Genomic DNA, 26591 nt, shown 5'->3' on the forward strand with positions numbered 1-26591 from the left:
CTTTTCAGTAAGAAAGAGGATGATCTATCAGTCCAGCAAATCTTTGCTGAGCAAGTACCTGTTACAGGGCAGGTGTTTGCTGAGAGCTGGGGAAACAAGGGTGACCTCAATCATCCCTCCTCTGAAAGGAAAAAAGAGCTGTCAAACAGTGGGCACACTGTCAGATGAGGGCATGCAGGGGTGCCTGGGCCCCCCAAGGGGAACCCCTCAACAGCCAGCCTGGATGTCAGAATGGGCTTCCAGGGTGTGCGGAGATCAAAAGATGGATACAGGGATGCCTGGGTGGCTCAGTGGTTGAGCGTCTGCCTTTGGCTAAGGTTGTGATCCCAGGGTCTTGGGATTGAGTCCCACATTGGGCTCCCCCTGGGGAGCCTGCTTCTCCCTCTGCCTATGTCTCTCCCTCTCTCTCTGTTTCTCGTGAATAAATAATTAAATCTTAAAAATAAAATAATAAAATATAATATAATATTGGTAAAGAGCTGCTGCCTCAAGCATCTCTCCCTGGCCCAATGCAGCCTCAGCCACCGTGGCCACTTCTCTGGGGTCCTGTATGTTCTCATCACTAGCAATGGGAGGAGAGGTCTGACTGAGCTAGGGCTTCCAGATCCTCCTTTAGCAGAACAGCCTCGTGGATTCTGAAACATTTAAGAATCTCAGCCCTGATTAAGGCCACAATTTAAATCCGCATTACTCTCTGAGGGCAGCTGTAACAAATGACCACACACTGGGTGGCTTAAAATAATAGAAATTTATTCTCTCACAGTCCTGAATTCTAGAATTCTGGAATCAAGGTATTAATAGGGCAGTAGCTCCTCTGAAGACTCCAGGTGAGAATGATCTCTCCTTGCCTCTTCCAGCTCCTGGTGGCCCCAGGTGTTCCTTGGCTCATGGCTGCATCCCTCCCACCTCTGCTTCTGTCTCTGTCTTCCTAAGGGCTTGTCCTTTTGCCTTCTTGTATGGGGGCCCTTGTCGTTGGAATTTAGGTCACATCCAAATAATCCAGGGTGGTCTCATCTGGAGATCCATAATTTAATTACTTCTGAGTGGACATACCTTTGGGAGGCCACCATCTACTTAGGTATAGTAGGTGAGAGGCCACCTACTATAAAACCTATGGAGAGGGATCCCTGGGTGGCTCAGTGATTTGGCGCCTGCCTTTGGCCCAAGGCGTGATCCTGGAGTCCCGAGATTGAGTCCCATATCAGGCTTACTGCACGGAGCCTGCTTCTCCCTCTGCCTGTGTCTCTGCCTCTCTCTCTCTCTCTCTCTCTCTCTCTCTCATGAATAAATAAATAAAATATTAAAAAAAAAAAAAAAAACCTATGGAGAGGCGCCTGGGTGGCTCAGTTGGTTGAGCGTCTGACTCTTTGATTTTAGCTCAGGTCATGATCTCAGGGTCACAGGATCAAGTCCCACATTGGGTTCCACGCTCAACGTGGAGTCTGCTTGAGATCCTCTGTCTCCCTCTGCCCTCCCCCCTGCTCATTCCCTCTCTCTTTTTCTCTCTCTAAAATAAATAAATAAATAAATAAATAAATAAATAAATAAATAAATAAATAAAAGAAATCTTTTAAAAAGCCTATGGAGAGTGAAGTAGAAGGAGCAGGTACTTTCTTGTGTGCAGTATTTCTCCTTCCTTCAATCCAATGACCTGAAGGTTTGATAAGTCTTCATAAGGAGGTTGGGCTCAATCCTTACAAGGCATACTTGGGCATTAAATGTATTTTATTATGCTCCAGGCCCACTCCCTTGCAGGCTTACTTGAGTTTAGGTCTTATTTTCTGAGCTATATGTCTGTGGCCTTGAAAGGTAGATCATGTGTAGTACTGTCTCTTGCATTTTTCACCAAGAGGAAGTCTGAGCGCCTCCCCAGGAAGTTCTGAGGGAATCTGGATGGACCATGAGGGAAGCTTCAATGTAAAGGGACAATCCAGGTAAACTTCCAGAGAAATATTATGAAAAACACTTGAAACCCCACAAAGGATCTCAGGTTGCCTTTTCTAATAAAGATAATCACATGCATCAAGGAAAATAGCCTCAGTCAGGTCTCCCTCCCAGCCATGACACCCATCATCAGGACTATTTTGCCATATTTGTTCTCCAGTTCTGCAGAAAAATGATTCCATTTGTGACACCTCCTTGGAGATGCTAAACTATGTACCCCTTTCTCATAAATCACATCACTATTCATGAACGAAGACCCTCAGACGTGCCTGTGTGAGGGTAACCCCGTTAGCAAGGACAGGTCCAGATATTATTTGATGAGATACCTAAAGTTTCAGTCATTTGGTTTTGGGTCATTAGCACCTCTGACCTTCCTGGATAGGCCAGGTGGCTCCTAGGTTCCAACCTGAGGGGCATCTGCAGAGCCCTGTCTTTGAGTTGAGGTGCAGGAGAGGGTACTTTGGTGCTGGATGGGGCCCAGTGGTATTCAGGCATCAGACACAGAGCTAGACTCTGTCACAACTTTGTCAAGCAGACAACTGAATGAGCAACCACAAGGGCCATACCATCCAGAAATCAAGGCAGGTAGACCTAGCAGATGCCAAAATGCAGGAGTCTAGGATCCCCTTGTATTTCCCTGCAGTTGGCTGAGAAACAAGGCAATGACTGGGGCCCAGAGAAAGAAAATGGGAAGCAAGCCCAGACCAAGGGACCACTGGCCAAATCAGCCTGTGACAGTGAGGTCACCTGTGACTCCATCTGAATAATTTGTTGTATTTGGTTCCATTGGCCTGACAAGGCCTCACTGGCAGTCAAAGACTTATAATAACCTGTTGCGGGAGAGAGGGCTGTCCCTGGGACCACACTGGAGGGAGAGCCCCAAACTGTACTGTGGACCACAAGCCATTATAGCCCACTCTCAGAACTGGGTGGTAACGTTGAATTTTTACCTAGCGTCCAGCCATGACTTGGAGGCCGGGATGCCCACCCTCTTTCATCCCAATAGGGGACTATCTTATAAGTTCTGGCAACATGGTTTCTTAAGTCACCTACCTGATTTGGGGAAGTCACCCACTCGGGCTTGAAAGAGGAGAGAGTTCACCTCCTCCTCTGTAACTGAAAGTGGGGCCTGGTGGCCACAGTAGCAGAAGGTGCTGGACGTTAGTAAGATAAGTGGTGAGTCAGTGGGGCAAGATTGATGGGAAGACAGTGGAGCCATTAGTAGTATACAAAACACTTGATTTTGTAATTAGGTTGTTTAGCAGATTAGGAAATATTGTCTCAGGCATCTTATGCCAAGCAAATCTTTTCTGGTTCAGGCAATGATATATGGGCAAGTTGCAGAATGCCATCGGAGGGTGTTCTGAAGGAAATATCTCATTGTATAGTTTTATTTTCCATGGAAGTATTTATCCATGGCAGTTATAAATTATCTAGGACTTGGGGCCTAATTTTAGTACCTAAGCCCAAAATTGTTTTTGAGCTGTTTATGGTATTTCTAGGGAACCTGGTCTCCTGGTGTTTCATGAACAAAGCACATTGGTGGTGGGACAGGCTGTGATACTTCTTTCTAAGCATTTTGTCTTGTTGACCAAGGTTGCCTTTCAGATCAGTCCCTACCCTTAGATGTGAGGCTGTGTATGAGGCTGTTCTGCTTTTGTCCGTCAGGACAGTGTAGGGTAGTTGAGGGCAGGAGAGGTCTGAGGGAAGACATCTTGCCCCTCTGCCCTTGGGTGCCTTTATTCCTTTCAAGAGTTGTCTTGGGTGGCTCCCATGGTAGCTGTGCCAGCCTTGGGTCTGGAGCCTGGGGTCACCAGCCTTGCCTGGTCTCCAGGTCCCTCTGGGTTTCCACCACCCCCAACTTTGAGGTTCCCATCACCCACTCCTCCTCCTCCTTCTGCCTTCCCTACCCTGTGCCACCTGTCCACTACTTCAGAGCCTGCATCACACTCTGGGCTGCTTGGTGCAAGCCCCCACCCAGAGCACAGATTCCTGAGAGCAGAGCCCCGGGGCCCTCAGCCTGCTCATCTCTACCCCAGCCAGACTGAGCCCCAGAGGGAGCCATTACTGAATCAGGTGAGACCACAGTAGCAGGACCAAAAAAATGCTTTGCTTGAGGGCATGGGAGTTCTTTTGCCCATGATCTTTTAAAAATAAAAATAAAAATAAAACAGAATGAAACAAATCTCTTCTACTTTGAAAAACTCAGACACACATACACTTAAGTGAGTACTATACCAGTTCATATGCCAGTGCCCCCTCAAGACAACTTGTGGTGAGACCCATTGTACAGATGAACAAACAGGCCATGAGGTTTCTCAGTCATCCAGCTGCTGAGTGTGGGACTGGGTTTTGAATCTAGGCAGCTAAGCTCCTGGATTCCTGCTCTTAAATGTCATGTGTACTCCCTCTCAAACCGTTTTCCTTGGCAGATCATGCCAATTGAAAGTTTATGAAACTGTGAAAATAATTTAGAAATTTGAAATTACCAATAATATCACCACTGAAGGGCAGCCCGGTGGTGCAGCGGTTTAGCGCCGCCTGCAGCCTAGGGCATGATCCTGGAGACCCGGGATCGAGTCCCACGTCAGGCTCTCTGCATGGAGCCTGCTTCTCCCTCTGCCTGTGTCTCTGCCTCTCTCTCTGTGTCTCTATGAATAAATAAATAAATAATCTTTAAAAAAAATGTCACCATTGAATTGCTGCTATTAATATTTTGCCATATCTCTTTCTAGATTTTTTTCTGTGTGCTTATTTTGGTGCCATGTTTCCAGTGGCTGCTAAAAATTCCAGTGAATTTACTGATTCCTGTCCTCTATTGAACATCTTGCTTCCAACTTCCAATAACCATTTGATCAATTTCTCCCCTCTTTCAGCTCTTTCCATTCCCATACATGTATTTCCTTCATATTCAGGACAAGGGTCACCAGACAATTTACTGTCAACTTCACAAGCTGTCTCTCTCTCTCTCTTTTTTTCATTAGAATGATCTCAAAACCTCTTTTTCCTGCCACATACACAAACGAGTTCTAATGTTTCAAATGTGGTCATTTTGGAGTGAAAATGTCTCCTTGGTATTTACGATCCAAGACTTCTGTGACACGGATATTCATGAAAAAGGACACTTGTAGCACCTACTGAGAGGCTACAGACAATTATGAGACCCTCTTTAAAATAAATAGTAACTGCATTTCTCCCTGCCAGGTGAAATGGCTCCAACAACAAGAAGTGAAACGTAGGGTGAAGAGACAGGTGCGAAGCGACCCTCAGGCCCTCTATTTCAATGACCCCATTTGGTCCAACATGTGGTACATGGTGAGTAGGATGTGGGCCTCACTGCCCCTGGGGCATTTGCACTGCTGTGCTTCCGAGATAGGTTAATTTCTCCCAGCAAAGCTAAATTCTCATGACAACTGGAAATTGACACACTTCCTATCAGTGTGAACCCCCTACTTCAGTGCTGTGTAGCACAAACTTTCTTGTGCAGGTTTTAAAAATGATGTGCAAGCTCCCAGGGAGAGTGGCGGCGCGGGGGGGGGGGGGGGGGGGCGGTGGGAGTGGTGTTTGAGCAGGGGAGTGATTTATAAGTTTAATGAAAATGAGAGCCCCCAAAGGGAGATGGTGCCCTAGGAAAATGATAGATTGCCAGGTGCGGAAAAAGCATGGGAGCTCTTCCTATTACTCTTCTTAGAAATGGGTGGGAGAAAGCAGTTGTCTGCTCTGTAGGGCATGGGGAAGAGTTTCCACGCATAAGAGCATCCCTGCTGGGTTTACAGGGTATGATATATCCATCTTATTCCAAGGGATGGCCGCAAGGAGTGCCCCTGCTGGGTGGGGTGTTTTGTGTCTTCTGTGCATACAGCATTGTGGTGACAAGAACAGCCGCTGCCGATCAGAAATGAATGTCCAGGCAGCGTGGAAGAAGGGCTACACTGGGAAAAATGTGGTGGTCACCATCCTCGATGATGGCATAGAGCGGAATCACCCGGACCTGGCCCCAAACTATGTAAGTCAAGCCTAGGAATGTGCAAAGATAATCAACCATGCTAGTCAGTAAAGGAATACAAAAGGTTTCCCCCTCCCACCCCATTATACTATACAACACAGAGAGCCATGATGGGGAGGGGTGGCAAAACACGCTTCCCTGTGCTATCCTGGAGCTAGGGGTTGTACAGAAGGATTCGTTCAGATGTTTGAGGAGTCACATATGCACACATGACATGATTGAAGCCTGGGCTCTGGACCCAACTGCCTGGGTTCCTCTTCTGCCTCACAGCTTACTAGCTCTGAGGCCTTGGGCACGTTGCTTCATTTCCGGACCTCAGTGTCACCATCTGTAAAGTGGCATCTCATCAGGCAGTTGTGAGGATTGAATGTGTTTGTAAGTGTAAAGAAGAGAGCCAGGCATGGATTGCATACATTCGCTGTTCTAAGGAACCCGTATGCCTAACGACAGTTAAGTTCAACCATGTCGTGTCTGTTTGAGAGACAATTATGCAGCCCTTAAAAATGACAGTTTTGAAGTCAACAACTCAGGAGAGCTTTTCTGATGTGTTTTAAAAGGAGGATATGAAATGATATGAATACTATGATTGTGAATGTATAAGCATAGACATGAACATTAGAAGTATAAGATGCAGGACATTCTGACACATACGACAACACGGATGAAGCTGGAGGACATTGTATGCAAGAAGCCAATCATGAAAAATCCAGATACTATATGATTGTGCTTGTAAGAAGCACCTAGAGCAGTCAAATTCACAGACACAGAAAACAGAAGGGGGGTTGTCAGGAGCTGGGATAGTGGGGAGTTAGTGTCTGATGGGTGCAGGGTATCAGTTTTGTAAGATGAAGAGGTCTGGGGATGGAGGGTGGTGATGGTTGCACAACAGTGTGAATATACTTAATGCCATTGAACTTTATACTTTAAAATGGTTAGGGTACGTTTTGTAGTGTGTATTTTACTGCAATAAAAATATATATAAGATGATAGTTATAGGAAGAGAGTACCAGGTGTATGTTTTTCTCTACTTTCTAAAAGAGGCATGAAAATAATTTAAAGCATACTGTACTATTTCTCTTCAGTCACTGAGATTCCTTTCTTAGGATTCCTACGCAAGCTATGATGTCAACGGAAATGATTATGACCCATCTCCACGTTATGATGCCAGCAATGAAAATAAGTATGTTACTTTGTCTCCTCTTTCCTTGCTTCCCTGTCCTTCTCCCTGCAGAATCACTATTGAACTGTCCCTCAGGAGGGATTCTAGGAGGGTGATGGGGCTGCCTGGCTAGTATCTGGGGCTTATCCAGAAGCCAGATGTGGCACAGCCTGTCAGGCACAAGACAGTCTCTGTGGATTTTTGCCTCTTCCTTAGGTGCATCATCTCTGCTGGTCAACTAGAAATTGATGTGTGACCAACATTACTCCTATTTCCAACCTTGTCTCCATGACCAGCTGTGTTAAGACAGCGGTTTGGGGGTACCTGGGTGACTCAGATAGTTAAGCATTTGACTTCAGCTCAAGTCTTGGGATTGAGCCCTGTGTAGGGCTCCCTGTTCAGTGGGGAGTCTGCTTCTCTCTCTCCTTTATCCCTCTGCCTCCTCCTCCCCACCACCACCACTCATGCATGCGCTGTCTCTCTCTTTCTCTCAAATGAATAAATAAACTCTTAAAAAAAAAAAAACAGCAGTTTAGCCTATTTGAGCACAAATGTCAGTGCCTGAGCTTTTTTTGTCTCCATCTATGACCTTGCAAGAGAGGTGGAAGGGGTGTGAATGATATTGGATAAACCTGGGTTTAAATCCTGACTCTGCGATTCCTGGCTGTGTGGCTCCATCTCAGTCTTAAAGACCTTCCCATGGAGATGATGCTCTTTAGCTCCTGGGGTTGTGGGATGGGTGAGCAGACAGGTGAAGGACATACACTGCGGGGTGGGGGTGCGGTCTATATAGCTGTTTTCATCACTTTGCAAATGAAGGCAGTGGGGTCTGGAGAGATTAGGTGACTTGTATGCTGTAAGTGGCAGCCCTGGGGGTAGAAACCAGTTTCACAAAACTGGTCCTGGGAGTTCATTTGCTATGTCCTGCTTATCTTTTTTTTTTTTTTCTGTTAGCATTTCCCATGCCCTGAACTCTTACCATTCTTCAAAAAATATTTAGAAGGAAAGAGCAAAAGCCCTTTCTTTTATCTCCCAGCTGACATTACACTTGCCAAGGTGCGTTCTCCCTCCTATAGTATTTTGCTTTTCTGTAGATTCGATGGTGAGGTTCAAATTCTGGTGCCCATGCCGTGCTGTGCAGGGAGGCTCAGCAAAGCTGACGTGTTCGACACGACAGTCTGCAGAGCTCGCCAGAGCCCGCAGAATTCCCAGCCCTGAGGGCTGCCTCCCTGCCTCAAGTCCCAAGGTCACGGCCAGAGATGCCCTTCCTGTTCAGCGGTGGACATGCCTGGGGTGCAGGGTGCCTTGATTCCCAGCCACACATCCAGGGGGCAGGGATGATTGATCCCGACTCAAGGCAGTGACCCATGAAGGGCAGGCTTGAATCTGGATGAGGCATGGAGCTCTGTGAAAATGGGAACAGCCCTAGCCCTGGCTGTGGGGCCGCCCAAGGTCAACAGAAGGATGGATGACTCCCTTCCAGAAGGCTAGCACACAGACCTAGGACTCTTTAAACATGGTTTTAAATTTGAATCAATGATTCTCATCCCTGTGGACTCTTCTTAGAGATGTGCTGTTTAAACTTGCCCATATTTTGGTCTGCTAGAGAAATTACCTCGATGCAGCACGTTGGGAAATGGGGTCATTACCAAGGAAAGCAATTTGTTTTTCCGGTAATTTCCTCATAATCTCTCTGCCACTGTTGAGTGTTCAATTTAGAGCGTTCTTCCTCAGCTCCTGCTTAAGTGACCGTGGAGGTGATGGGAAGACTGTCCCGAGGTGAGCTTGGGGGCAATGGGTACACAGGGGACCCATTGGTTCCTCCTTCATCCTGTCAGCCCAGCAGTCTATACTATACCTATAATGTGCCACGCAATGTTCTGTTAGTCATTTGAATGCATAGCTCCAGAGGAGGGAAGCCTGGGACCCTGGGTGCTGGAAGCAGAAGCCCCACCCTCAGTCCTAGGGTTTTGGGGAAGAGATACCCCTGAGCCAATAATCACCTTTATGGCCAGAGGCCTCATTAGCCTGCTGATATGGGCTGTGGCAGGGCCAGGACTGTCCAGGGCTGGCCAAAGCCTGGTATGATGCTCCCTCCCAGAGGAGCTGGCCATCAGAGGAGGGGTGTTGTTGCACTGAGAGGGGAGGCAGGACGTAGGCTTTCGTGTCATATCTGGACTTAGGGCTAACTGGCTCTCTTCCTAGAAGACCTGAGCAATGCCCTGAATCCACCACAGGTTGCTGGGCTGAGCCCTAACCTCGTTTTCTGCTTTGCTTCAGACATGGCACCCGTTGTGCGGGCGAGGTCGCCGCTTCGGCCAACAACTCTTACTGCATCGTGGGCATAGCATACAATGCCAAAATAGGAGGTAAGGTCTGGGAGCGCAGGGCCTGGGAGCTTTGGGGCCAGTGGCAGGGGTGGCGGGGTGACCCATCCTGCCAGGCTCAGCAGCTTTGCCTCTGCTGCCTCAGATGCCCAGGCCTGCAGCCTGGGCTACGTATGCAGAGGAACTGCTCACTGTTTGACCTGAAAAGCCATCAGAAAGACACCCTCTTTCTCTTTTCTGGTCCTGCTAGTCTGACTCACCCCCACCCCCCCGACCGCCCCTCCTATGAGGCCACATTGGCTCCCTCCTGCTCCCAGCCCTGCAGTGGCTCTGTGTCACTGCCATAACCTGCTGGCCCCCATCTCTTGCCCCTGCCCCCCCCTTTTTTTAAACAACTTTTTATTATTTTTTTTATTTATTTATGATAGGCACACAGTGAGAGAGAGAGGCAGAGACATAGGCAGAGGGAGAAGCAGGCTCCATGCACCGGGAGCCCGACGTGGGATTCGATCCCGGGTCTCCAGGATCGCGTCCTGGGCCAAAGGCAGGCGCTAAACTGCTGCGCCACCCAGGGATCCTCCCCCGCCCCCCTTTTTAGCCAGAAGACATTTATCATACTGTCTGTTCCCCCACCCCACCCCCCTGCCACGTGTAATCTTCCCAATTTGGCCTGGGCTGGCAGCATTCCTTCCCATCACCCCAGAGCCTCCTTCTGCCTCTCCCTTTGGCTCCATGCCCACTTGACTCCTCCCTGGCTTGTTCACCACAGTGTGTAGGGGACTTGGTCTTCCAGGACCCTGTAAGGAGCAATGCCTGACCCCAGGTGTTTCTGCCTCTCTTGTTCTCCATTTATGAGTCAGACTTCCCTTGCTAGGTTAAGGCTTTAGAGCACAGTCACAAGTCTTCCTTCACCACCTGAGCCTGGCAATTTGACAGTTCAAACTGGCAATCAACAAGTACTCTGAAGTATCAGTTGGGAACGTTTCGTTGAGCTGGGAACTGAGCAGGTGCATGCCATGGGCATGAATGGCCCTTGACCATCCAGATGGCTTTGGGGCACCACTGTTCTCATTTGGGACTCTCTCAGTTTGGAGGTACTCATGCTCACTCAATGGGCATGCTAGGATGCTGCCTTCCTGTGGCACTGCTATAGCCCTTTCAGGTCTACTATGCACTGCACAAGTAGAGAGGTTGGGCTGTGAATTCCCTGGATCCCCCTGGAGGTTTTGATGAGTGAATACTCCTAAAAAGTCTCTCCACAAACTGTAGGACCAGGGTGACCTGGATAACAATCCCATTCCCATGACCTGCTAGCTGTGTGTCCTTGGATAACCAATGTAGCTTCTCTGAGCCTTGGTTCCTTCACCTGTGGGGGAAGAATGGCAATAATTCAGCTGACTCCTGGGGTCTGTTCTGACACTGAAGTGAGATACTATGTGTGAAAGCATTGGCTCAGGGCTAAGTCTGCAGGGAGCAATAGAATCTGAGCAATTCCATTCCTCCTACTAAAACTCAAAGGGATAGACCCCACCTTTAGGATTGTCTGAGCCTTGCTCCCCAGAGACCCTGGACTGGCAGCATTGACAATGTCTGGGAGCTGTTAGAAGTGCAGCGTAGTCGCCCCTGTCCCAGACCTATTGGGTCAGGATCTACATTATAACAAAATCCCTAGAGGGTGGGACAGTGTGAAGTGCTGGTTTAGTAGTTTTTGGAGTCAGGCAGGTAGATAACACCCACACTGTGGGCTGTGATGAGCAGCCAGTGGAGTTATGGAGGTAAAGAATCTCCAGAGAATGTGCACGTGGGTATGGTTGGTTCTCACTCTATACTCATTGCAAAATTGTATACCCCAGTTTCCCAAATTCTGAAGAGATCAAGTCTACGACCAGAGATTGGGACCAGGAATATATTTTTTAATTAATGCATTTAATACCTTTGACGATGAACTGTACATATAATATGGTGCTAGCCACTGAAGGGAAGGATAAGACAGACATAAAGTGGGACCTTCTAGGAGCTCCACACATCTTTGGTATAAACAGTGTGAACATGAAAGACAGTTTAAGACCAAGTCCTGAAATGATAGAGGCAGACCAGGGTTCCCAAGGGTGGCAGTGTAAGCACTTGGTGAAGGCAGAAGCATGAGAATAAGGCATGAGCTCAAACTGAAGGAATTTGTGAACAGAGAAAGTGCTGAGGGAAAAATAGGATCTGGAGCATGGAGGCGTGCTACATAGAGTTAGGGACCACAGATTGGGACTGGCCATGGACAGGCAAGTGTGGGGTTGGAGGCTGGCACTGGCCCAGGGAATCTGTGACAGTTGTGCCTACAAAAATGCCTGTACACTGCTTCAACCCGCCACACAGGCAGCCATCCCTTCTTCCTCCAAGCCCAGCCCTGGATAGGGCAATCTTCAGGCACCCCTAGTATAGCTTCCCTCTCTGCATGTGCAGCAGAGTTTTTCTGAGATGCCCATGGAGCTGATCATGAGCTAGACTCTTAAAAAAAATTTTTTTTAGCTGTTGCCCAAGAGATTGAAGTGTATATCCTAACTTCTTCCAATCTCTTTGAAATTACTATTATACAATTTCACGTATTACATATGAACAGATTGAGTTCATACTCTCATGCTTTGCACTGTTGTTCTTATGTTTTATTTCATATGTTATAGACCCACATATATTGTTATTCTTCCTTTAAATAGTTGACTATAAAGTACTAATGGAAAGGAATATATTTGCATATTCACCATTTCCAGTCCTCATCCTTACTTTCTAGCTTTGGATTTCTATCTGGTTTTGATTTTTCTGTAGCCTGAGAATTTCTTTTCGTATCTTTTGAAGCACAAGTATAGTGGTGGTGATAATTTATCTCAGCATTTATCTGGAAGTGTCATAATTTCATCCTCATTTTTGAAAGAAGTTTTACTGAACATAGGATTCTAATGTGATCTGTTTTTCTTTGAACACTTTAAAAATGTTCTTCCATTGTCTTCTGGCATCCATTGTTTCTGATGATGTTACATAATGTGATTACTTTTTTTGTATCTGCGATTTGCCTGTGACTAGAATGTCCTTTGGTGTAATTCTGTTCATGTTTATCGAGCGTGGGGTTTGTTTGGCTTCCTAGTGGCTTGTTCTTACTTTTTGGTCTAAGTCAAATGTGGAAAAAAATTGTCAGTATTTGTTTTAATTTTTTTTCAAACTTATTTTCTCTCTTCTCTTTGAGTACCAGTTATAGTTGTTAGATTGTTTAACATACCTTACAGGTTATTGAAGCTGTGTTCATTATTTTAAGTCCTTTTTTTCTCTGTGTGTTTCAAATGATAATGATTCTATCACTGTCTTTGGGTCCATTAATACTTTCTTTTGTTGTGTCTAATCTGTTGTTAATTTCATCCAATGATTTTTTTTTTTTTTTTAACTTTCAGATCTTGTGCCATTCTGTCCTGTGATTTCCACTTGAAATTTTTTTTCTGTTTCCAGGTCTTTCCTGAGATTCTTCTTCTCTTCACCCATTATTTCTATCTTTTCTCTTAGATTCTTTACCATATTTGTAAGAGTTACTTTAAAGACTTGTACTAATTCCAGTCCAGGTGTGGGTGTTTCCAATGATTGGTTTTTCTTTTTACAGTGGGTCACACACCTCTGTTTTTTGCACATGGCTAGTACTTTTTTCCTGTGCACCAGACATTGTTGTGCTACCTTGTAAAGACTCTGGATTCTGTGATCTTTGAATGCTATTGAGTTTTGTTCTAGCAGTCTGGAGGTGCACATGGCTAGTACTTTTGCACATGGCTAGTACTTTTTTCCTGTGCACCAGACATTGTTGTGCTACCTTGTAAAGACTCTGGATTCTGTGATCTTTGAATGCTATTGAGTTTTGTTCTAGCAGTCTGGAGGTTTGATTATTCATTTTTTGATGGTTGATCTCTTTCTGATTTGTTCCTAGCCTTACAGAAGATTCTTTATTCCAAACACATGGTCTTTACTTCTAGATTGTGACCCTTTGGGCATCTCAGTGGAAAGATTGAAAGGTTTACCAAGACCTCTAACTTGACAAGAGTCAAGCTCCAAATTGATTCCCCTGTGATAGCAGCTGAGATATCCACTTAGCTCATTCAACCTCCAGCTGTTCTTTTCCTCCTGAACCTCGTAGAGTCTTGCCCAAACATGTTTAGGTCAAGGTTCAGCCAAGTGTTTGAAAGGAGTTATATGTATGTCCTCTTCTGTGGCTCTCTCCTTTCTAGGATTTATCACAATTTCCAGCTGCTCTAGCAGTCCCAAACCACATCCCCTGACTCCCCAGGAGAATTAGATTGTGCTTTCCTTCTTGAGTTAGCTTCTCTATACCAAGAGAATTGGGGAGTTCTCAGAAGAAAAGTTATTTAAACTTAACATCATAACCAGTATTCCCTTCTTTCAAGAACTGAATCCCCTGCCTGCCACTGCCTTCTCCTGGTTGCTTTCTGATGCCCTTTAAAAAAAGCCCTATTTCTATTTAGTAAATATTTTGTTGAGAATTTACCATTATTGTTTTTTAAAGGAGTTGGTGTGATAGAATCTACTCTGCTGATATTAGAACCAAAACTAGTGGTTTACATTTCTTTACTGAATAGATGAAATATTAGGTACTATTGCTGCATGACAGTCACTGCAAAACGTTGCTCCTTAACCAACAAACATTTGTCATCAAACAGAAACAGTGGCTCCGGGTCACTCATAAGGTTGCAGTCAAGCTGTTGGCTGTGACTTTAGTCTGAATGCTTGACTTGGGCTGGAGGATCCACTTCCAAGATGGTCATTTATTTGGCTATTGGCTGGAGTCTTCCTTTCCTTGCTGACTGGTGGCAAGAGTCCTTCTTCCTTGATTCCTCACCATGTGCAGGTCTCCATAGGTTTCTTAGAGCATCGCCAGAACATGGTAGTTATCTTCTTTCATTTAAGGTGAGTCAAGAGAGACAAGAAAGAAGCAACAATATTTTTTTATAACCTAGTCTTAGAAGTTACATACCATTACTTTAGAGAAATGGACCATTATGTCTGACAAACAGTCAAGGGGAGAGAAATTAGGCCACACCTCTTGAATGGAAAAGTATCAAAGAATTTGTGGATGTGACTTAAAATCACCACAGATGGGCTCCTAAAATTTTGGCTACATATTTATACAAATGGAGTAATTTTGTTCTACCAACTTGCTTTGTCAGATTGTGCATTTCTTATATGTTCTTTCACATAAAAATAATTAAATCAAATGAAAGAATTAGTAGAACTGTCCAAATCCTATCTGTAAAATAATATTCTCACTAGAACATTACTAATACATGTAATGATTTATCAAAGAATGGAAGAGTACAGAGGAGAAGGTAAAATATCTAGATCCTGGTGAAAATAAGAATTACCAGTACTTACTGAATGTTTGCTAGATAATAGACACTGACCTAAGGTCTCTGTATTTTTTTTAAATTTTATTTATTTTAGAGAGAGAGTGCACAAAAGCAGGGGGAGGGGCAGGAGAGGGAGAATCTCAAGCAGGCTCCAACTCCCTGCTCAGCAGGCCAGAGCCTCCATCTCACCACCCTGAGACCATGGCCTAAACAGAAATCCAAAGTTGGTCGCTTAACCAACAGAGCCATCTAGGTGCCCCTATATGTATTCTTATGTAACCTACGTAAGAAACTGTGTTACAGATGCTGCTGTTACCTCTATTTCAGTGATGAGGGCCAGAGAGGTTTTCTAATTTGCCCCAAGATCAAACCAACCTGGCTCCAGGTACCAGCTCTTTCTATCTACTCTTTAATAGAAATCTTTAAACCATATATACAGATGGATGGGTGAATGGCTGGATGGATGGCTATTATTTCATTGACATTTGATCATACTATACTTGTTTTTAGTAAAATATATTAAGCTTAATTTTATGCAAACAGCATGAGAAATTAAATCAAACTGAGTAATTCCTGAACTCCAGATTTAATTTTATGTTTCAATTTATATATTTGTTTAACATTTAATTTTATGCTTATTTTGATTTATGTGAATGTAATGGAAGAAAAAGAAACTTAACTTGAAACCAAGACATTGCTGAACTTCACATAAATATTTTATTGTAATGAAATATTTTCTCAAATAGCCCTTTAAGGTTATTTAAAACAAAACAAATCTCAAGGTTGTGAAAATCTTTCAGAGGCCAAGGTTACTTTTTTAATGTCTAATTTGACTTATGTGAATTTAACAGAAGAAAAACAAACTTAAAATGAGGGAGTTGCTGGGCCTCACATAAATATTTCATTATGATGAAATATTTTCTCAAATACTCCTCTAAGGTTTTTTTTTTTTAAATTTGTTTATTTATTCATGAGAGACAGGCACAGAGAGAGAGGCAGAGACATAGGCAGAGGGAGAAGCAGGCTCCTCGCAGGGAGCCTGATGTGGGACTTGATCCCAGATCCTAGGATCACGCCCTGAGTTGAAAGCAGATGCTCAACCGCTGAGCCACCCAGGTGTCCGTCTAAGGTTATTTAAAAAAAAAAAAAAAAAAAAAAAAAAAAAAAAAAAAAAAAAAGCACAAGACTATGAAAATCTTTAAGATTCTAGGGTTACTTTTTTTTAAAAAATTATATGTTTCCCATAGTGGATAATTAGATAATTAGCACCTTTTCACCCTCACAGCTTGATTTCAGATTTTTGTCATTGTTTTTAGTTCTCAGGGTTCAATAGTAATCATCTGTCACTATCATTCTGACAGTTAGTCTTGTTTCACCACCATCGTTTTCAGTGCAGTTTTTCCATTCCTGAGCTATTTGTTTTTGATTCATCTCTTAGTTCACTGGATTTCATCACTGAGGAATTTTCTTCAGGAAAGGCAAACAGGTGCTATATTTTCCTAGTTCTTTCATCTTTGAGAATGTCCAAAGGTTGCTTTTGCCCTTGAATTATATTTGTGTTGTCTATTCTATCCTTACAGAACCTAGCAAACATCACTTTGTTTGTCCCTGGACTCACTGTTGCTTGGAAAAGTTAGAGGTCAACCTGATTTTTTTCCCCTTATAGGACATATGACTTCATGGCTTGTGTAGAATTCTTCCTTTAAACATGAAGTCCAGTAGCTTTGCTGGGCCACCTGGGTCTGAGGATTATTCTATAGCAGCTGTTCTTGGGATTTAATATTCTTGAAAAGATCTGGGTATTTTTTTTTCTTTCAGGCAACTTCTGTTATTGTTTTGACTATTTTGGGTTCCATATATGCAGTTCTATTCTTTGTGTGTACCACTTATACATATATTGGGTTTCTGTTATCTTACTTCTGTATTTCTTTCCAATCATATTTAACTTTGTTTATTTCCCACTTTATCATTTTATTTATTTATTTATTTGTTTGTTTGTTTGTTTATTTATTATTTTTTGTTTTTCTCGAGCCTGTCCTCTATGTTTTTAGCAGTTTCACCAGTGTCTTTTTTCCTAAAGAAAACTCTAGTAAGGCTTTCATTTCTAAAATTGTTTAATGTTTTCCTTCTATTTCTGTCCTGAGGATAAAAACACTTAGGGCCTCTTTCCTTTGTCTTATCATCTCTTCATTGAACTCTTGTATATCTTTGATCTCTTGCTTCAGAGAGAAATTATATTTTCATTCAATTATGCAGAAGTGTTTGTTTATGCTTTCATTATTCTCTTACACTTGTTATGCCCCATTTTTCCTTGTTTCTTGTAGCATTATTGTATAGATATCATGCTAGTCACTTTTTGGTTCTTATTAATGACCAACTGGAGAGTAGATGAGGGCTTTCTCTCTAAACCAGTAATATGCTAAAATTTGGGGGTGAGCAGTAGGGAGGACCAGGGGAGAGATCAAGGCTGTGGGCATCAAGGTCATGGGTCTGTGGACCTAGATCCTTCTCTTCTGCCAGTCTAATAGCTTTAAGAGCTCCTCTACCCTCATCAGTGAATTAGTGTTAGCTCATGTTATGCTTGCCACAGTGGGGATGGGGCAGAGCTGATTGTCACTTGCTTTTCATCCTCCAACAAACCATGTCACAAAAAAAAATGCCTGTTCTTTTTTTTTTTTTTAAGATTTTATTTATTTTGAGAGAGAGAGAGAGAATGAGTGGGGAGAGGCAGAAGGAGAGAGAGAGAGAGAGAGGGAGAGAGAGAGAAAGGGACAAGCAGACTCCCTGCTGAGTAGGGAGTCTGATCTGGGGCTCGATCCCAGGACCCTGAGATCATGACCAAGCCAAACTCAGATATTTAACAGACCAAGCCACTCTGGTGTCCTAAAATACCTGTTCTTGGAAAGACAACGCATCTGTATAGTTCTTGATCAGACTGCACTGTTTCTAGAGGAATAGACTTTTCACTTTTGCTGTGAAAGCAATGCAGTGTGGCAAAGAAACAAACCCCCCTCCTAACCCCCCAGCCACCTGATGCCTGGTCACAAGGTCCTTAGGTGTATTGCCTACTTTATGGTGGAATCACAGAGCCATGTGTCATCTTCATTGTTTTCAGAGAGGAGAGTGGGGTTAACAGGGAGTCTCTTTCATTTCAGAGAAATTTTAATTTTTTTTAAGTTGTAGAGCTGTATATTAATGATTTGTGCCTTTTTTCTATGTGTAATATTTCAATAAAAATCTGTTTAAAATTTTTTATGTTGTTAGATTAATCATTTTTGTGACTCCTCGGTTTGGAATCTTGCTTAGAAAAATCCAAGATAATAAATCAATTGTCCTATATTTCTTCTAAAAATTTAGCTTTAGAAAAATAGTTCATCCTAAATCTTTTATGGTTTTGTCTTTTGCATTTAGCTTTTTAATCCATATGGAATTTATTTCTGTGCATGGTGTGAAGAAGAGACCTAACTTTATTTTTCCCTGCAGTTAATATTTAGTGATCTGCACATGCCACCCTAATCCTCCATTGTCTCCTTAGTTTCATCAGCCTATTTGTTTTTAATCCTTAAATAAGACCTCACTATTAATTATTATATAGTTTAAGCAGATTTTTTTAAGATAACTTATAGGACAAATTTCCTCTTACAGTTCTTTTTCAAAAATTTCTTGGCTATTCTTGCACATTTTCTCTTTCAGATGAACTTGAGAATCTGCTTGTCAAGTTCCATAAAAAAATCCTGTTGGGATTTTGATTGGGATTGCATGGAAATTATAGATTAATTGGGGGAGAATTGACATCTTTACAATATTGAGTCTTCCCACCCAGGAACATGGTATGTTTTTCTTTATTCAGGTCTTCTTTGACATCATTTAAAAGTGTTATCACTGTCTTCATATCAATCTCCTGCATTTCTTGTTAGGTTTATATCTAGGTTGATTTTTTGAAATTTTATTTCCAATTGGTTATTGTTGAAATGGATATAGGAAACTATAGATTTCTGCATGTTGGGTTTTTGTGTCTGGCCACCTTAATGAACTCTATTGGTGTTAATTTTTTGTTCTCTTGGCTTTTCTGGACTGACATAAATAAAGGCTCTCTATAAATGTAATGGTGGTTTTTTATCTCTTTAATAACTCTCATTTCTTTTTCATGTCTTATTTCAATGTACAGGGACTCCTGATGATTATTAAATAGTGGCAGTTTATAGGTTTTGTTGTTTTATTTCCTGCTTATACAGGAATATTCCTAGGGTTACACCATTTGTAGATGTCTTCCATAGGTTTTCTGTGATTACTTTTTAGTCCATTAAGGAAATTTTTATATTCCTAGATTTCTAAGAGGTTTGATGAGAAATGGATCTGTTGAATTTTATTACATGCTTTTTAAGGAGCATCTATTGAGGTAATTATATTGCTTTTCAAATGTACTATTTAATCTGTTTATTGTGTTAAATTATAGCCAAAGATTTCCTAACAGTGGAAAATTCATTCTTCTATTCTTAGAATAAGTTCTATTTGATTATGAGTATTGTTCTTTTAATATACTGCTTGCTATGTTCAATTGTTAATATGTTACATATGGTTTTGAATCTTTGTCTATTAGATAGCTTGAACTACTGTTGTTGTGTTTTGTTATGTCTGTCTCCAGTTTGGGTATCAGAATTATGCTGGATTTTTTGTAGAATGAGTTGTGAAGTTTTCCATCTTTTACTGTGCTCTGAAACAGTTTGTATACTGTGGACATTGCCTGCTTTCTTAAATGTTGGTAGGGCTGATAAATCAATCTGACCAGGCAGGGTAATTCTTTAAAGGGCTAAGTCTATTCAAGTTTTCTATTTCTCCGTGAGGAAATTTTGGTAGTTAAATTTTCTTGCAAAATTATTTATTTCTCCAGATTTTCAAGTATATGACCTATAAATCTAATATTGTATTCTTATAATTAAAAAGATATATCCTCCACATTCATACTTATAATTGTTCCTGATCTTGTTTGTGGCATCTCCTTTTTACCTTGATCAGACTAATGAAAAATTTGCTATTTTATGAAAGCTTTTTTTTTCTGAGAACAAGATTTTGATCTTTTAAAAAATTATTTGAGTTATTTTGTTTTCTAACTCATGAATTCTACTTTCCTTTGTTTATTAATTCCTTTGGCTTTTTAATTTTTAATATTGTTGGTTTTTTTCCTAGCTCCTTGAAAAGAATGCTTAGTTCTTTATTTTCAGGTTTTGATGTGCTCTAATAAGGAAATAAATGTTCTATATACTTTCCTCTCATTACCTATCTCTGGCTTAATAATACAGTGCTCTTACTGTTATTTGTTTCTGAATAATTTTTATTTCAGTTTTGATTTTTCTCTTTAACTCGAGTTCTTTATAAGGGATTTAAATTTTTTCCAACTGGATAGATTTTTTTGGCACCTCTTTTGTTGCTAATTTCTAACTTCATTGCATTGGAATCAGAAGCTGTGTTCTGTATGTTTTTTGCTTTCTGGAACTTGTTGAGTGTTTCTCTGTGGTCTAATGCATGTTCAATTTTTCTAAATATCCCAGTGGATTTTTGAAGAGTATTTCTATCCTATGCTTATTGAGTACAAAAATCTGTATAAATTAGATCAGAGGTTGCAACTGGTAGTCCACAGGCTGCCTTGGCCTACAGATGTGTTTTGTGTGACCCACATGAGTGTTTTTTTAACACTTAAGCAAACATTTACAAATCAAGGCATCTTCTATGAAAGTAGGAGTTTCTTTCAGAAGTTCTGGCCATGTTGGCCCTCTGCTTCATGGTGACAGTTAGCTGGGGCTGCACAGTGGCTGCTCCTTCAAAGAGAAATTCATCCATCTCCCTCACTGCCTGGTTTGGTCGACATATCCCCTTCAGCCATTTGTCCTGTCTTCCCGGTGCCCATAGGCATCCATCTGTGTCACCTGTGGGCCTGATCAAGTTCTTTCAAAAGTTTTGGCAGTCTTTTGTTCTATCTGCCTGGTCAGTTTCGGAGAAGGGATATTATTTCCATGATGATTGTGGACTTGGTGATTTCTCTCAATCTTTGGTATATAAATGTCATAGCTGTGTTCACACAGTGCACAAAGGTTATCATCTCTTGTTGATGTAATGACTCTTTCTTTAATCAACATAAAAATCCTCTCTATTCCATCCTTTTCTTGCCTTTCAGTGTTTTTGTTTTTGTTTTTTACCATCTATTTCCTCATATGTTTTTCATTCCTTTATTTCTAGCCTTAGTTTTGCAAGCAACCTGTATCTGGCTTTATTTACTTATTTTTCTTGTACAATCTAAGAATTACTTCAAAGAGGAAATTTGATATGTCCACACCTGTTCTGATTTCAGATATTTCTAGATTTATGTATGTGACCATATTTTGCTTTCTCTTAATTGACTGACTTAGTTGACGGATTTATTTTTACTGGTTTTTTCTTCTGTTTCTTTTACTTCCCTTGAGAGATATAGTTTCTTTTCTTTGTTTCCTTTCATTCTAATGGCTTAAAATCTTTACATTCAAACTGTCTTTCTACTCCCCCGAGGCACACATACTTGAGTTTATGTTTTCCTACACTCTTTAGCATTACTCAGTACCTATCCCCTTTTCCATAGCAAAACAAGAATCTTACCACAGTTCCCATTCCCTCTGCCATCTCTCTTCTCCTTCATCACCTCCTCAGATTGGGGCCATCCAGGATTTTCACTCCATATTGTCATTCACAGTTTTATATTATGCAACCTCAGTATGTCACCTTAACCATAATGGTTGACCATTTTCTTTGGTCACCATTGTTTCTTTGATCTTATGGCTTCTTTATATTAAATTCTTTATTTTACAAGATTGTCTTTTTAATTAAATCATTCATTCTTCTAAAAGATATTTTTAAGTTGTCCTATACAAGTGGATAGTTATATAGGTAATAAATTTTCTGAGCACTTGAAGGCTTTATTTTCTCCCAACACATTTGGCTGTGTTGAAATTTTAGGTTCAAAATAGTTTTCACTCAGAATTTTAAAAATATTGTCCCTCTCATCTTTTGTTATCTAGTGTTGTTGATGAGGGGTCCAATGTCAATATTAATTTTTGTGCCTTTTCAGGTAACTTGTTTTTTGTTTCCAGATATTTTCAGGATTTTTCTCTTTCATTGTTCTGGGACTCAACCTCTTTGAGTCTGGATGTGAGTTTGTTTTAATTTTCCTGCCTGGCTCTTAGTGAGCCTTTAAAGACTCCATATTGTTATTAACAGTTAAACATTACACTTCAATAATTATGTGAGCTTAACTAAAAGGTAGACCAGTTTCTTTGGTCACCATTGTCTTAGGTGTTGGGAGAATCCCTAAACTCAGTATTCCAGCTCTCTGAATATCCCCTATCTATTCAGTTTGTAAATTTTGAAAGTAATCTCCCATGTCGGATTTCTAGTTGGTGTTTTCAATTAAACTTTTATTTCAAATAATTGGTAGATTCACAAGTGATCATAAGAAATAATACACAAAGATCCAATGTATCCTTTACCCAGTTTTCCATAATGGTGACATCTTGCAAAACAATAGTACAATATTACAACCAGGATATTGACACTAATATAGTCAAAATATAGAATAGTTCCATCACCAAAATAATCCTTCATGTTGCCCTTTTGTAGCACACATACCCCTTCCCTAACTCCTTCCCTAATCCCTTGGCAACCAACCATTCATCTGTTTCCCACTTCTATAATTTTGTCATTTCAAGAATGATATATAAATGAAACCATATACTGTGGAGCCTTTGGAATTGGTGTTTTCACTCAGTGTAATTCTTTGGAGATTCATCCAGGTTGCTGTGTATATCAGTGGTTTGTTTCTTTTTATTAAAAGGTAGTTTTCCTTTTGGAAAACTGGATGTACCACAGTCACCCACTGAAGGACATTTGGGTTATTTCTAGGTTTGGGCTATTAAAGCGTCTAGAAACATTCTTGTATAGGTTTTGTGTGGATGTAAGTCTTCATCTCTTTGGGATAAATATACAGGGGTGCAATTGCTGAGTTCTGTAATAGTTACATGTTTTTTTTTTTTTTAGGAAACTGGCAAATTGTTTTCCAGAGGATCTGTACTGTTTTACAATTCCACTAGCAAAGTATGAATGATCCAGTTACTTTGCATGCTTGCCAGTAATTGGTAACATCACTTTTTAAAAATAGCTATTCTGATAAGTATATAGTGGCATTAATTGCATTTCCCCAAGGCTAGTGATGTTGGAAATCTTTTCATGTGTTTGTTTGCCATCTATATATTCTCTTTAGTGAAATGTCTGTTCATATCTTTTGTTCATTTTCTAATTGTAATGTTGTATTTTTAATTGTTCATTGTTGAGGGTTTTTTACATATCCTACCTACTAGTTCTTTGATGATTATGTTGTTTGTGAATATTTTCTCCCATCTATAGCTTATGTCTTCATTTTCTTTAACAGGGCCTTTTGCAGAGTACAAATTTTAATTTTGATGAAATCTATTTATCAGTTTTTCGTTTTATGGATCAAGGTTTTTAGTGTCAGTCTAAGAACTCTTTGCCTTGTCTTTGATTCTGAAGTTACCCTGTGTTTTTTTCTAAAATTTTTTTACGGGTTTAAATTTTACATTTTGAATCCCATCTTGAGAGAGAGATCCATTTCGAGTTGGTTTTATATAAAGTGTGAGACTTAGGTCAAGGTTTCTTGTTTTGTTTGCCTATGGATGCCAGAACCATTTGTTAAAATGCCTATCTTTCTTCCATTGAGTTGCTTTTGCATTTTTGTCAAAACTCAGGGACATTTGTGGGAGTTTATTTCTGGATTCTCTGTCTGGTTCGTTAATCTCTGGGTCTGTTTCTCTCCTAGTACAGCACAGTCTTGATTACTGTAGCAATGTGTAAGTTGTGAATCAGGGCAAACTGATTGCTCCCACTTCGTTTTTCTTTTTCAAAATAATTTTAGCTGTTCTAGTTCTTTGGCTTTTCTGTACAGGTTTTATCATTATCTTGTCAATATCTACAGAAAAATCTTCTGGGCTTTTGGTAGGGATTGTGTTAATAAACCTATACACCAATTGGGATAATTGACATCTTTACTATTTGTGGAGGCTTTTAGCTCATCCACAGTGTCTCTCAATTTGTTTGAATCTTTGGTTTCTTCTATCAGCATTGTGTAGCTTTCACTATACAAGTCCTATACACAATTGTTTAGATTTATACACTTAGGTATAAATATCATTAGATATAAATATAATTGCATTTTAAGCAATGATAAAGAGCACTGTATTTTGAATTTTGTGGGTTTTTTTTTTTTAAGATTTTATTTATATAGTTCAGAGACAGAGACAGTAAGAGAGAAAGAGAGAGATCGTGAACAGGATAAGGGCAGAGGGAGAGAGAGAAACAGGCTCCCCACTGAGCAGGGAGCCCAATGTGGGATTCTATTCCAGAACCCTAGGATCATGACTGAGCCCAAGACAGAGGCTTAACTGACTCAGCCACCCAGGCACCCTGTATTTTGAATTTTGATGTCTATATGTTAATTGTTAATATATAGAAATGTAATTGCTTTTTATTGATCTTGTATCCAGCAATCAATCTTTCTGAACTCGCTAATTTGTTCTAAGAGAGATTCCTTGAGATTTTATACTTGATAATGTCATCTGCAAATAGGGCTAGTTTTATTTCTTCTTTCTAATCTACATGCTCTTTATCTTTTCTTGCCATATTGCCCTGGCTAGAACCTATAACCTAGAGTAGACATCCTTATCTTGTTCCTGATCTTTGGGGGGAAACATTAACACTTTCACCATTATGTATTATAATGTTACCTACAGGTTTTTTGTAAATGCTCTTTAGGAAGTTGACAATGTTCCCTTCTATTTCTAGTTTTTTGAGAATTTTTAAAAAAATGAATGGGTATTGAATTTTGTCACTGCTTTTTTTCTCAATAAATGATATGATTATGTGATTTTTCTTTGGCTCATTAATATGGTAGGTTAAGTTGGTTGATTTTTGAATTACTGATCCAGCCTAGAATCTGAGGAATAAACTTCATACTTGGTGTTTTCTTTTTATATGTTATTAAAATCTGTTTGATTTCAACAGATTGAGGATTTTTGTATATATATTCATTAGGAGTTTTGGCCTATTTTTCTTCCTTCCCTTCCCTTCCCTCCCCTCCCCTCCCCTCCACTTTTCTTTCCATTTTTTTTCCTGTACTATCCGTGTCTAGTTTTTTTGTATCAGGGTAATACTAGCTTTAATAAATGAAGTGGGAAGTAGAACCTTATCTTGTATATTCTGGAAGTGATTGTGTAGAATTGGTGTTGATTCTTTAAACTTTTAGTAGAATCCGGGACACCTGGGTGGCTTGGCGCCTGCCTTCGGCCCAGGGCGTGATCCTGGAGACTCCAGATTGAGTCCCGCATCAGGTTCCCCTGCATGGAGCCTGCTTTTCTCTCTCTCTGCCTCTCTCTGTATCTCTCATGAATAAATAAATGTTTAAAAAATGTAAAGAAAAAAAAAACCAAACCTTTTTAGTAGAATCTTCCAGTGAAATCATACAGACCTGGAGATCTTTTGGGGAACTTTTTTTTTTAATTACAAATTCAATTTCTTGAAAAGTTACAGGATTATTCAAATTATCCATTTCATATTGGCCGAGTTGTAGCAGTTGGTATTGTTTGAGGAAGTGGTCCATTTTGTCTAAGTTGTCAAATTTATGTGTGTAGAGTTGTTTGTAGTATTACCTTATATACACTTTTAATGCTTGTATAGTCTGTGATAATATCCTTTGTTTCATTCTTAATAATGGTAATTTGTGTCTTCTCTTTTTTTTCTTTATAATTCTTACTAGAAGTTATTCAGTTTTATTGATCTTTTCATTAAAGTCAGCTCTTTGTTACACTTATTTTTTTCTAGTGTTTTTCATTTTCGATGTCATTGTCTTGTGCTCTTATCTATATTATTTCCTTCCTTCCTCTTGTTTTGGGATTGCTTAGCTTTTATTTTTCTAGGATCTTGAAGTGCACGCATAGGTTATTCATTTGAGGCTTTTCCTCTTTTCTAGTATAAACAATAGTGCTATAAATTTCCCTCTCAGCAATAGTTTAGCTGTGTCTCCCATGTTTTGATATGTTGTCTTTTCATTTTTGTTAAATTTAGTTTATTCTTTTTCCTTGAGACTCCTTCTTGAACCCATAGATTATGTAGAAGTATTTTGTTTTGTTTCCAAGTATTTGGAGATCTTTCTGTTACCTTTCTGTTACTGATTACTAGTTTGATTCCATTGTGGTTGGAGAACACAATTTGTGTGAGTTCAATTCTTTAAAGTCTGTTGAGGTTTGTTTGATATGACACAGGATCTAATCTATTTTGGTATAAGTTCTGTTGGCACTTGAAAAGAGTATTTATTCTTCTATTGTTGGATGGAGTGTTCTAAAAATGTTGATGAGAACTTTTGTTGTTGTTGAGTTCTTCCATATACTTACTGATTATCTGTCTAGTTGTTCTTTTATTTGTTGAGAGAAGAGTGTTGAAGGCTTCAACTATAATTGTAGATTTGTGTATTCTCCTTTAAGTTCTGTTTTTTGTTCACATATATCGTAGCCCTGTTGTTTGGATTACTATATCTTTCTGGTGAATTAGCCCTTTTATTATTATAAAATGTCTCTTTCTGTCTATGGTAATTTCCTTTGCTCTATATTCTGTCTCCTATTAATATAGCTACATTGTTTTCATTTAGGTTTTGATATTAACAATATATATTTTTTTCT

General features: G+C 40.5%; 1 protein-coding gene across 5 annotated transcripts in view; it reads left to right on the forward strand.

The window, feature by feature from the left end:
• PCSK6 (proprotein convertase subtilisin/kexin type 6) overlaps window positions 1-26591 on the forward strand; it is a 183567-nt gene that overhangs the window by 57766 nt on the left and 99210 nt on the right. For all 5 annotated transcript variants that reach the window (XM_072737112.1, XM_072737113.1, XM_072737116.1 and 2 more), the window contains exons 3-6: window positions 5149-5259; window positions 5807-5950; window positions 7054-7130; window positions 9390-9478. In XM_072737112.1, coding sequence (XP_072593213.1) covers window positions 5149-5259; window positions 5807-5950; window positions 7054-7130; window positions 9390-9478 — 421 coding nt within the window. The remainder of the gene's footprint in view (window positions 1-5148; window positions 5260-5806; window positions 5951-7053; window positions 7131-9389; window positions 9479-26591) is intronic.

Source organism: Vulpes vulpes, chromosome 14, assembly GCF_048418805.1.
Source record: "Vulpes vulpes isolate BD-2025 chromosome 14, VulVul3, whole genome shotgun sequence".
In the NCBI taxonomy this organism is placed as follows: Eukaryota; Metazoa; Chordata; class Mammalia; order Carnivora; family Canidae; genus Vulpes; species Vulpes vulpes.